At 36.4% G+C, this 13,709-nt stretch overlaps 1 protein-coding gene across 2 annotated transcripts; it reads left to right on the plus strand.

Moving 5' to 3' along the window:
* Positions 1-309: 309 nt before the first annotated feature.
* LOC125236601 (ubiquitin-conjugating enzyme E2 G1) lies at positions 310-13,180 on the plus strand. Of its 2 annotated transcripts, none has more exons than XM_048143464.1 (5): positions 310-441; positions 869-971; positions 1,151-1,248; positions 3,680-3,858; positions 13,044-13,180. In XM_048143464.1, the coding sequence occupies exons 1-5, from the start codon at positions 396-398 to the stop codon at positions 13,122-13,124; spliced, it is 507 nt and encodes a 168-aa protein (XP_047999421.1). In that variant the 5' UTR covers positions 310-395; the 3' UTR covers positions 13,125-13,180. The 2 variants fall into 2 exon arrangements, with proteins under 2 accessions (XP_047999421.1, XP_047999420.1); XM_048143463.1 differs by having other exon boundaries at positions 12,809-13,119.
* The last annotated feature ends 529 nt before the right edge of the window (positions 13,181-13,709 follow it).

Here is a 13,709-nt window from a genome sequence, read left to right on the forward strand (position 1 = left end):
ATAAGTATAACAATATACCTAGCATAATTAGGCATAATATTGTTTTGCAAACCATATTGAACCATATTTTTTTGCCCTTATGTTGGTGTAGTTGCCATGCCCTTTTATTTTCTTCCATAATAAATAAATGAGATATGATGTCGAAGCATGATTCAATATATTTAATTTATAATTTTTTTATGCTTTAATAATACAAATTACTACATTTTATACATGCCTTCTTAAATATTATAAAAATATTCTGACTTCAGATATTTGATTGGCAACATTGACAATAATATCACCGGAAACAAGCAACTCATATGTTTCACAACCTGCCCAAAACTCAGCCAGCCATCTTTTGTGAAAAATCATTTTATTTCGTGTCGTCTGGGTAAATTTCGCAATTGTAATTAATGTCAGAGCCACAGTCTTCGCTTTTGTTAAAAAAGCAGCTAGCAGGTATGTCTTTTAAATATTTGAAGAGGCTATTTTTTGCAAGCACACTAGCGTGAGCGTCAGACGACATATTCGTACATTCATTGACCTCCGTGGGTCGAATTTTGAGAATCGTCGTGGGATAAATCACCACAATGTGAACGTATGTATTTACGGCATGGTATTGGAGACTATTTTCTAGAAATATTTTTGATAAAACTTGGTTTTACGTTAAAAATCAATATCCGTAGTAGATGAGTGACGTTCTGTGCCAGTATGAGTAACGTTTTCACTGTTTTTATATTTAGTCCTCGTTCACGGACGGTCTCACGTCTTCTCTAACTCTCTTATCGTACGCGCAATTAACAAGACAAAGGATTTACATTAATAGCCTAGTCAAGTAGATAAAACGATTAAGAAATTGCACTATCATTTCGTGTACTGTTTCCAGAACTGAACAAAAATCCGGTAGAAGGCTTTTCTGCTGGATTGATAGACGACAATGACATATACAGATGGGAAGTCCTTATCATTGGTCCTCCGGACACCTTATAGTGAGTAACAAGTATAGTATTCTATCAGTTAACTTTCTAAAAACTGCTTATTATCAGCTGTCATTAAAAGCCATTGTCTTTTAAAGCTAAATTTAAAAACATGCTAAATTTGTCCTTAAACGAGCTTCTGAAAGATAATATTTTAGTGCTAGTATTGACTGACTTATTGTTGTTTTCAGTGAGGGTGGTTTCTTCAAAGCACACTTACATTTTCCAAAAGAATATCCTCTGAGGCCGCCACGGATGAAATTTGTTACCGAAATATGGCATCCAAATAGTAAGTATATTAATTTGTTCTCTTATTTTTCTCTGTTGGTCATTAGGGTTTTCTGTGCACTGCATTTGTAATTAGGCAAGTTGTAGTCACTATTTCAATTTAAACCTCTGCCACCCATTGTCACAATATTGTGTCACATGATAAAATGTTTATAATACTTTGAATTGATGGTTCTTAGGTTTATTATAATCATTATCCTATCATGAGATATGTGAGATGTTTTTATCAATAATACAAGTTTTCAAACTTGAGTATATTTATACAGATGTGTTGTAAATACTTGTACATTGGTACAGTTCATCACTACATAGTATAAAACAAAGTCGCTTTTTCTGTCCCTATGTCCCTATGTATGCTTAAATCTTGAAAACTACGCAACGGATTTTGATGCGGTTTTTTTAAATAGATAGAGTGATTCTAAAGGAAGGTTTACATGTAGGTATAGTACCCATGCGAAGCCGGGGCGGATCGCTAGTACTTGATATAATACCTTTCAGTCTAGCTTTTTACTGTATGTATTGGAGTGAAAATATCTGTACTCTTTGTCTTACAATATGCCTTCAAAATACTTAGTCAACTATAGAGACATCATCATCATTTTCTAAGCAAGTATTGAAGATCTGCTTTACTCTTTGTCACAATATGCCTTCAAAATAATTAATCAATTATAGAGACTTATCATAATATCTTCTAAGCAAGTATTGAAGCCTACAGTACCGGTCAAAAGTTTGAGTTCACCCTTTGATTTCGGTACAAATGAGTACTTTTGTACGATAAATATCTTCGGTTTGGTAGTCGAAATATGTTTTCAACTTATATTTATTGTTTTGTGGAGATTTGTTTTACTAGTTAGACACAATTCACGTACCTTTCTTTCACTAAAATCTAATAAACATGACTGCAAAATGCTAGTTATATTTATGGCCTTGCCTTTGCCACTAATTGAGACACATCTTTACACGAAACACAGTTTTAGCCAGATAATATAGGCCAAATCATTATTTAGCCTATAAGATTTGAGGGAAACAGATGTTAAAAAAATATAAATTGTTTACGAAACAAATTTTGACGTCTGAACTACAAAAAACTATCACTCTAAAGCAGTCAATTGTACTGAAAACAAGGAGTGAACTTAAATTTTTGACCGGTACTGTAGATCTGCTTGGCATCTATTTCTAATTCATTAAAGTTATCATCATCCTCCTTGTGTTATCCCAGAATTTGCCATGGCTCATGGGAGTTTGTTTGATTTTCATTCAAGTGGTGTGCTCAGTAAAATAAACTTATTAATTATTACTGTTATAGTTTCCAGTGACATAATAGGTCAGATCCACTGGAAACTACAATGGGTGTGGCCCAGGGCTCATCAGTATCAAATATTAATTTTTCCTTGTTGCTGAATGACCTGCCGCATGCCATACAGGCAGCTGAGATCCTAATGTACGCCGATGATATTGCTGCTATCATCACAGCACAATCAGTGGCCACTCTCGAAGGAAAACTGAATGACACTGCAGTGCAACTTGCACATTGGTTTGATACCAATGGCCTAGCGTTAAACCTTAAGAAGACCCATTACCTGGTATTCAATCTGTCAGGCCGCAGCTCGATACCGCTCTGTGTTTCTGTGAATGGGACCGCCCTAGACCAATTAAGTACCACTCGATTTTTAGGGTTCGAAATAGATACTTGTCTAAAGTGGGACCATCACATTAACAAACTAAGCGCAAGAATCGGCACCGCATGTTTTGTCGCCCCTAGGTCGAGTAACCAGGTTGGTATCGGACGAGGTCGCGTCGCGCGCTCATGCTATTTCGCCACGGTGCACTCGCTGATCCAATATGGCGCGGAGCTCTGGGGACGCTGTGCCGAGTGGGAGAGGGTATTCCGTCTCCAGAAGCGCGCAATTAGAATAATTGCCCGCGTGCCACACAACACTCCCGCAAGATCCCTCTTTATAAATATGGGAATACTGACCTTACCAGCTATAGTGATCATGCAGGTGGCTGTGTATGTGAGGTCAAACCTTACAGCTTACAAGACTCACAGTATGATACACGGGTACAACACGCGGAGCGCCCACAAGCTCGCCGGCGTGAGCCGCAAACTGGCCAGGTCGGCCAAGCTCACCCATGGCATGGGGCCCGCCGTTTACAACAACTTACCTGACACCATCACTAGCGCCCAAAGTTTAAGCAGTTTTAAATGTCGCCTAAGACGCTGGCTTGTTGAGCACCCGTTTTATGATTATAACGAGTACTTAAATTATCACGTAAAGGATAGTACGTAGCTTATTTATAGTTTATATTTTATCATTAAATTGATTGTAATTATTAACGATATATTTAAATATATTATGTTTTATATTATAACGTGTAAATCGGCTTTACCAATAAATAACTGACTTAATAGACAACTTATTTGATTTCAGTTGAAAAGAATGGTGATGTTTGCATATCAATACTGCACGAGCCAGGAGATGACAAATGGGGTTACGAGAAGGCATCGGAGCGGTGGCTACCAGTACACACAGTGGAGACTATACTTATCAGTGTCATCTCAATGCTGGCAGACCCCAATGACGAGAGTCCTGCTAATGTAGATGCTGCGGTACGTAAACATTTTAAATAATATGGATTACGGATATACAGGACAGAATCTACCAGAAACTAGGCAAGAGCCTCCCTAGTAATATCTTTGTTTAAAAGTTTGTAGAGCCATACATAGACTGTATTTGGGATTTTGATTTTATTTCAATGAATTAAATTTGAATGACACAATTAGTTTGGAGCCTATGATGACCTACCCCAAGGGATGTGAGATATATGTAGAGTGATAAAAAAGAAACTTTAGCAATAAACTCTATTTCATTCCCTATAATTTCACCATTTTTTATTGTGTTGCATTTCAACATGTTTTACTTTAGTACTATTTTCTCACTTTTCATTTTGTATGTGGCTTGCATGAATCCTCATTTTTTCTTTCTAATTTAGACAATTTTTCGTGTGCGTGTGGATTGAGTGAGCACCTTCCGAAAATAAAAAAAAATATGCTGATCATTTAGTAAAAATTCTAAAACAATTGTAAAACGAATCTCTGAATTTAGGTGTCCGTGCCTTCGCTTGAACCACTAATGAGATTAACACCTTCATAACTCGGCCCTAATCGAGTGAATTCCTCGACTAGTAGCGCCATCTGGCGCGCCAGTCAAGTACTAGTGTCGCCCGGTTACCAGCGCTCGGCTGCTTTTTCCTCAGTACGCTTTTGTAACTCGGCCGAGCAACACGTTTACAAAAGCAAGTCTTAAAAAGTTCGACAAATTTAAAACATCGAAAAGATTATGATTACTTCTAACTTCGTGATATTCCGCTCGGTGCCTTTGGCCCAGCGACGAGACGCAGTGACCTCCTGTAGGCACCGTCATAAATACGCGGATACATATGCCTCACTCACGTGAGACTGACATGGCGTCGTCCCGTGAGACGACAGACGTCGTCCCGTGAGACAACAGACGTCGTCCCGTGAGACGACAGGCGTCGTCCCGTGAGACGACATGACGTCGTCCAGTGAGATGACATGGTGTAGTCCCGTGAGACAACAAGCGTCGTCCCGTGAGACGACAGGTGTCGTCCAGTTAGACGACACGGCGTCGTGCCGTGATACGACAGGCGTCGTCCAATGAGACGACATTGCATTGTCCCGCGAGACGACAGGGTTGTTCCTGTATGGTGGCATGGAGACGATGAAGAAAATTGACAGCGATGGGACGCAGTGCAATCCTATGCACCGTCATAAAGAATATAAGGGACAAATGCCACGCTCACGTAAGACGAGACAGAGCGACGTCCCGTGAGACGACATAGGTTCGTCCCTTGAAAAGTCATAGCTTCGCCTCGTGAGGTGACAGGACACAAGAGATGTCTTGAAACGACAGATGAGCTCCCATTAGATAACCTGGCCTATGAAAAGATAGGGCCACGATCCGATAGGGCATCGCCGCGTGATATGACAAAGGAGATCATTCATTGTGCAGACATGATTCGTCATTAGAGACAACATGAGTAAAGTTGTGCTGTGCGAAAAAGTACACTGTCATATAAATTGACAAACGTCGCCCCGTAAAAGATTAAACTTTGCAGCGACTTGGAATTTGGATTTCGTTGCCCTATGCGATGATTTACGACATCCTGTGAGAACCCATTGGATTATTACATGCTATGCACTAATTCACCTTTCGTGTCATGAGACGAGCGTTATGATCACGAGGCAAAATGTTGTATTTGTACTCGAATCTCAATGAGATTATGTCGCTTTAACATCTACTTTGCGGTAATTAGCACAACTCTTAACTAAACATACTTTGTATAAGGTATTTCTAAACATATGTACTTCGTAGAAGGTCTTTCGAATCAGAACCACAGCGTACGTGTTAACCTGAGACATACACAATTACACAGTTTAGTCATTGTCTTATTAGACAAAAATCATCACGTGATGGGTTCCCATAAGTGGGGTCGTTTTAGACAGGTAAAGTGAACGACATCGGCGTCGTCTCAATTGCCTAATTAGCTAATACATAATCAGCGTGGTCACCTGACCAACAGATGAATGATTGTGAGGAATGTCCAAATTTATCTCACTCATGAATATCTGAACGGCCATAATGATGACGAATGTGTGATCCAATTACTGTAAAGCAACGCCGTTATTGCCAACCTAATTTGTCATGTCAACTTTTAGAATGCTCGTCATGATAGAGGTTTTTTTTAGCAGGTTTGACGTTGTGAAAATCCACTTCCACATCTAAAAACGTGTGGGTGGAGCTTCGGTAGCAATTAAGTAGCACTTTGTTGTCAGATACTAAGCGAATTAAGAAATATACATAATAGTGATGCTAAACAGAATGAAAAACCACTTTATATTACAAAGCCCTTCTTGCCCAATCAGAAAGGGAAAGGGGGCGGCGAAGATACCAATGGGAAAAAGAAAATCCATTACATAATTTATGCCACTGTTTTACGCTATTCCTAGAGTGCAGATTCTTTTAAATGAAGGAGGCGGCGTCAGGGGCGTCAATAATTGACGCATGGTCTTGGGTCTTGATACGGACTTTAGAAATGCAGAAGAACCACTCAGGTACTTAGCAAATGTTGACTATTAGCTACAAAATAACTTACCGCAAAGGAAAATTCTTGTACTAGGCTCATTACTCTGTGAAACCTGGATATTCGTCTGTATTTCAGCAAACTTATAGCTGTCCGGCTGAAACATACAGTTGGACTAATGGCGTATAATGTTCCAGTATATGTTGTTCAGTATACCGAACTGACAAAAGTATTACTTCTATAACAATCGACCCAGTAGAGACTTCTGAACCAATTCATTTAGAAATAAAAAGCTACAGCTCGGAAAGTTTTCTAAGTACGATATATACATATATGTACTACAAATTGACCTCAAACTGCCGTTAATCGACCAACGGTTAGAATACTCAATCATGCATTATTACTAACGTTATCTAGACCAAGGTTACAGAAAATCCTTGAAGAGGTTAATTACAAAGACAACAAACTCGTACCGGAAATCTGACTCCCAAATATATCCGATATTTTGTGGATAGTTTGGCAAAATGACTTAAAGGATATGTTATTTAGTACAATAGCATTTTAGTATGCCTTCTTGCATTGTTACTCAGGACGGACTCTCGTCGTAAAAGGATTTGTCGGTTGCCCAGTTCGATGGCGTAATGTTACGAATCCTATATTTCTATAAATAACTAACGAATTAGATTAAAGAGACGACCGAACAGTATTCTCAAACTATTTACAGCGAAGAACTATGGCTTACATCTCTTGACCGAAGTAAATGAAGTTGGTCCTAAACTTAAACAACTACACAAAACAAAGCAAAAAACCGTGTAGGTAAATTGTATTCAAAGTGCTTATTTGTTGTATGAGTATGATATATCGAAAACACTTTAAGCTCATTAAAACCAATAGGGCAATACATTTTCCGAGAGAAGCCGATTTTCACAATTTGCTAAGGCACTCTTATGGATAAAATGTTGAAAGGTAGTCAGTGAATGTGGAGGCCTGTTTCTGAAATAATAAATTAAACGGAAATTGAAGGATGAATCTCTTTCGATTTTAGACCACAGTTTCCTCTTACAAATAAAGAGGCGCTCGCATCCTAAAATTATCGCCCGCTACTGCGGTATTACTAACAGAAAGTTCCCGTTTATTTCATTTGACAAATGTTTTCCGAATAGGTTTCTGGGGCCTAGAGAGATTAACAGAAGTTGTATATTTACAATTAACTTTTGGAATCCATTAGCGCGTTGTAGGATCGATAAACATTTCCGCAGTTGCTTACTAAGCGCCATTTATTAGAATTTTGCGGCGCGACTATTTGTCAGTAACAGAGGAGACGCCACAACTTATTCAAAAACGGTTCGTAAGGTCAGAGGACGAGTCCCAGTCCCAATTGAATTCAGTGTAAGGAACTAGAAATATGATGTTTATAACATTGCTGTGCTTATGACTTAATTTAGAAGACTTCGGACTCCTAATATACCTGACATACAAGAATTTGTTAGGACACTCATAAAAGGGAGCGCAGATTCTAGGCAGAATGGGTTTCTAGTCGTAACAGAAAACTTAAAATTATTGCCGTTTAAATAGATATTGATGAACTATATTTATCAGAAGTAAGGTCTTGACACCTAAATGAAAAATAAAAGCTCAGCGCTTAATATACGCAGTACTTATAGCTACGATATTTTGACCTATTGGTCTCGGATGACAGGCAAGTGTAAATACCATTGTCATCGTCCGTGGCGCTACATGCTACAGCCGTGCGCACGTACGACTTTTAAGAAAATTCTAATTACATGCCATACGATAAATAAATAATTGTCATCTCGATATAATTGTAGAATCAGGTATTACCCTACATAACAGTTGCATCTTGTTTGTGGGACGTCGCGCTGCATATGGATTTTGGGAAATAAGCAAGAATACAGTAAATATTAACCCGTATGTTTATGTGTATACATCAGTTTATAAAGAACGTGAGACATTTATATTATTCGCACAAAAGAGCAATATAGAATATATTGCTTTGCAATTTGGTGATAAATTACGAAAGTTCTGAAAAGAAAACTATTTACTATCTTAAGCTGATGACTGAATTTTAATTATAAATGGGTAATTAATCGTACATCATTAACCCTTATTTGAAGAGTTATCTGTCGTCTTACATTCTTATTAGAATATCGAAATGGACTAAAGAGCCATAAGTCGTAATATTTTAGAATTACTAGCTCACGAATCGTACAATTTTGCCTTTATAAATTCGGCTAGTCAGCACATAAGTCATAAAAATGATAAGCCTAAAAATATATGCATCACATATTCATAATTATTCAAATTAAATACACAAATTAAATATTTCAAATATCGAAAAAAGCATACTAGCTAGACATAGTAAAAGACTAAATAAAGTTGACGCGTATAGTGTAAAGAGGATTCCCGCATTAACATTCATGTATATTCATGGAAGTATCAAAGTCAATTTAATTAGAAATAATTGCCTTCATTTGATCTTCGCCTAAGTATGTGTGACTCATTAGATCATTGATTCGTTTCAATCGCTTGTATCCCAAAGCTTTTTGCTCAGTTGACCCATTTTAATTTAATAGGAAAAATTTGCATGGTTTCTGTTCTCGTAAAGACTTTGAGTAGGAGCTTACCTTTTAATATATGGATCCTAAGCTAATCGTGGCCATGGTATTGTCAATTCAGTCAGAAGCCGAAAATGTATTATCATCTTATTTGCAGTTTTGCTACCAGTCCAGCAGTAACGCATACATTATCGTGATGTGGGTATACATTACAAATTAACATATGATATCGTACAATTTGTTCCAACTCAAGCGTCCATTTCAATTGTTTTGGCAAATGTATATTTCATATACAGAATTCATAACACATTATGCTATGGGAAATGTTGACATTTGGCAGTGGGCTATGTAAGACAATGTTTAAGCTATGTCAATATTGCTTATTACTCAGTATACTAACAGGGCAAATTTTTTTTTTTTTGTTGTATGGTACCAAATTTGGCGTGTCCTACCCCTTTTGACAAAGATTGCACAAATTCTATATCACTTTTTTACAGGCGTTTGATATTTATGCATAAATAAATAAATTGTAACAATAGTATGTGCATATTACATATACATATAGGCGCATTACTTATGGTACAGTAATCAATTTACATGAAAAATAAAAATTTAAACATAATGTCATAATGCTCATGGCAGTGCTATGATATAATTGTGTATTATAGTTACATGATATAATTATAGTTATCTTAAGCAGAAGAAAACTAGTATCTTGGTGAATTTATAACACAAAAAACATGTATATGATCTTGTTCTGACTAGGGACTGTTGTAAGGGAAACGTGAGACAAATTTAGCCGACGTTGATGTAACACCCATTGAGGAAGGGGAAGTTCTTCAGAGTTTGGGTTGCTACAGAAAATTTTCTCACAAAAATGTTATTGAAATAACAGGTTTTATTTCCGTAAATATTGTAATACCGATCTATTAACTACTGGCTTCCTGTCGGTTTTATGTTATACATAAATTAAGTAATTCACCACCATCATAGAGTCATAATGAATAACTGTGCTGTGCTGTGGGGAGTCAGTTTCAACTCATGAAACCTTAGTGACTAAATTTTGAAGCATCCCTTTGTATACCTTCCTATTTCTTATTATAATATTTCTGTATAAATAAAGTATATCAGTCACAGTACGCCCTAACCAGCGCCGGCAGAGGTTTAAACACGTCTCATTAGTGGTTCAAGCGAAGGCACGGACACCTAAATAGAACCGTTTTTCCCCCGAAGGGTAAAAACGGATATTTAGGTTCCTGCCGAAGCTTGAACCACCCTTAAGGGCCTTGCCGGCTAAAGGTACTGAGGAAAAAGCAGCCGAGCGCTGGTAACCGGGCGACACTAGTACTTGACTGGCGCGCCAGATGGCGCTACTAGTCGAGGAATTCACTCGATTAGGGCCGAGTTATGAAGGTGTTAATCTCATTATTTGTAAAAAGATAAATCAAAAGATACAGTCATTAACATGTGCTCACTCAGTTCTCACAAACTACCAACGAAAACAGTGAATGTATTCATTTAACATATAATGTTTATATACTAACATTTAGTAAAAAATATGCCAACTTACCTCTATAAATTTTAGATCACCTAGTGACGTATTTAATTTTTTACAAATAGTTTCTTATGCTCACTCAATCCTCACACTTTTGAAAAGCCGAATTTTGATGAAAAACATAAAATTTAGACCGCTATTATATGTGTATAGTTTAGTAAAAGTGAAATGGGAATTTGTAAAATACAAAACAATCCGCTAACGTGTCAGGTTTTTTTTATAATAAATTTTTGTAAGTGCTCACTCAGTCCACACGTTTTGAGAAAGTTAATAAAAACCGGCCAAGAGCGTGTCGGGCCACGCTCAGTGTAGGGTTCCGTAGTTTTTCGTATTTTTCTCAAAAACTACTGAACCTATCAAGTTCAAAACAATTTTCCTAGAAAGTCTTTACAAAGTTCTACTTTGGTGATTTTTTTCATATTTTTTAATCATATGGTTCAAAAGTTAGAGGGGGGGGACGCACTTTTTTTCCCTTTAGGAGCGATTATTTCCGAAACTATTAATATTATCAAAAAACGATCTTAGTAAACCCTTATTCATTTTTAAATACCTATCCAACAATATATCACACGTTGGGGTTGGAATGAAAAAATATATCAGCCCCCACTTTGCATGTAGGGGGGGTACCCTAATAAAACATTTTTTTCAATTTTTTATTTTTGCACTTTGTTGGCGTGGTTGATATACATATTGGTACCAAATTTCAGCTTTCTAGTACTTACGGTTACTGAGATTATCCGCGGACGGACGGACGGACGGACAGACAGACATGGCGAAACTATAAGGGTTCCTAGTTGACTACGGAACCCTAAAAATGTAAATATCTTAAGATTTGTAGCACCACAGACACTCGAAAGTACTTCAACATTTAGTAAAAATTTTTACTAAATATCCACCATCTAATATTTTATATTCGTTGTCTGGTTTTAAAAATATTCAGACATAACTTTTCTCATACAAATGTATCATGTAGGGTGACCACACTATGTGGGCTCCTGATTTTCCCCGTCTTCCCATTGTCATATTGAGATTGGGGAGTTTCGTTCAATTTTGATAATAGTTTATATTAAACTAATACCATATATCAATTCTCCATCTGCAAACTGTTTTTAGGTTATGTTCTTGGCCTAGTGATGATGTGTATTGTGTAATTTTTATCGACGTCAGGATAATAACCATATCGACATTCATGCATTAAAAAGGACATGAATGATAATTGGTAAGAAACAAAGAATATAATACTTCACTAGTAAGAAACCAGAAATCAGGAGCCGACATAGTGTGGTCACCCTACATGATACATTTGTATGAGAAAAGTTATGTCTGAATATCTTTAAAACCAGACAACGAATATAAAATATTAGATGGTGGATATTTAGTAAAAATTTTTACTAAATGTTGAAGTACTTTCGAGTGTCTGTGGTGCTACAAATCTTAAGATATTTACATTTTTAACTTTCTCAAAACGTGTGGACTGAGTGAGCACTTACAAAAAATTATTATAAAAAAACCTGACACGTTAGTGGTTCGTTTTGTATTTTACAAATTCCCATTTCACTTTTACTAAACTATACACATATAATAGTGGTCTAAATCTTATGTTTTTCATCAAAATTCGGCTTTTCAAAAGTGTGAGGATTGAGTGAGCACTGTTAGCATAAGAAACTATTTGTAAAAAATTTAATACGTCACTAGGTGATCTAAAATTGATAGAGGTAAGTTGGCATATTTTTTACTAAATGTTAATATATAAATATTTTATGTTAAATGAATACATTCACTGTTTTCGTTGGTAGTTTGTGAGAACTGAGTGAGCACATGTTAATGACTGTATCTTTTGATTTATCTTTTTACAAATTCAGAGATTCGTTTTACAATTGTTTTAGAACTTTTACTAAATGATTAGCATATTTTTTTTTTTTCGGAAGGTGCTCACTCAATCCACACGCACACAATTTTTCCCATTGCAATATCTTTTTTCATAGGCTGTTTTCATATGGATTTTTTTTCTAGTCTTGTTGGTCTTAACCTTTCGTATGCGTCTGTCAAAAAATTGTCATTAATATATTAGTCATAATAACTACATGTTAAAGTTGAAACAATATGGAGCAGATCTGCTCCTAAGCATACGAGAGGTTAATAGTTTTTGAGATTTAGTTTATTCTTTATCAAATTAACCAGTCAATTTGTTTGGTTAGTTACATGGTTAGACATCACACACATTCTGCAACTTGTTGTTTATAATATACTCTAAACCTCATTCACACTTACCTGTATTATTTGGGATGTACCTCATTACTGTATACATTGTTTTATATTCACAGAAAGAATGGCGAGAGCGATATTCGGATTTCAAAAAGAAAGTTGCCAGATGTGTTAGGAAAAGTCAAGAAGATTGCTTTTAGGAAAGGACGGGCAGTAGTAGTTGGCATACTGTATGGTGGAAAAGGGCCCTATGACAGTACAGTACCCCCGCGTGACCGCCACCCACACACCCGCAGGCGCCATGCCGACACACACACAAACGTAGAACCGCGCTCATTCTGCTTCTCTTTACAGAAAGAATGGAGAGAATCATATTCGGAGTTTAAAAGAAAAGTAGCACAGTGTGTAAGAAAGAGTCAAGAGGATTGTTCCTAAACAAACAGTGCCCTTTTTCATTGATTTAGTTGGATAGAGTGAGTGTTTGGTGATGCACTTAGCTCGTGCCGCCGCCCCCACATCTGGGCCAGAGACAATATTGAAATTGATTTAAAATAAATACTTATTGTAATTAAATGGTATTGTAATTACGGTAAAGTTGCCACATCAAATAATAAATTTAAACGGAATTTAAAGTCTTTTTCATCTTTTTTAAGACATGTTAGCTAGCTATTATTATGATAATGAAATGTGTATTGTAATTTTTGATAGAAAAAACAAATCTGCATTTTGTTCTTTTACTTCCAATGTACTGTGTTGATCTCTGTATAGTAGAAACCAAATGTCAAGTGATTTAACAAGGTTTATTTATTGTGTTGTATTACATCTCACATGCAATCATAACCGACTGTAACAACTCTTGTAGCATTTTATCAAAACGGAAATATTAAAAAAAATGCAAAAGCTACTTTCGATATTTCAATTTAACTATCCATTATACTTAGTCCAGCCAGCAAAACCATTTAGGAAATTGATATAGCTAAAGCTTATGTTAGTGATAAATTTAACACCTATTTATATTTT

This window comes from Leguminivora glycinivorella, chromosome 19, assembly GCF_023078275.1.
Source record: "Leguminivora glycinivorella isolate SPB_JAAS2020 chromosome 19, LegGlyc_1.1, whole genome shotgun sequence".
In the NCBI taxonomy this organism is placed as follows: domain Eukaryota; kingdom Metazoa; phylum Arthropoda; class Insecta; order Lepidoptera; family Tortricidae; genus Leguminivora; species Leguminivora glycinivorella.

Excerpts from the sequence above, each read along its gene's own strand:
- LOC125236601 (XM_048143464.1), top strand. The coding sequence starts at position 396 with ATGTCAGAGCCACAGTCTTCGCTTTTGTTAAAAAAGCAGCTAGCAG. Across the intron at positions 442-868 it reads GTTAAAAAAGCAGCTAGCAG|AACTGAACAAAAATCCGGTA; the intron begins GTATGTCTTTTA and ends TACTGTTTCCAG. Across the intron at positions 3,859-13,043 it reads CTGCTAATGTAGATGCTGCG|AAAGAATGGAGAGAATCATA; the intron begins GTACGTAAACAT and ends TTCTCTTTACAG.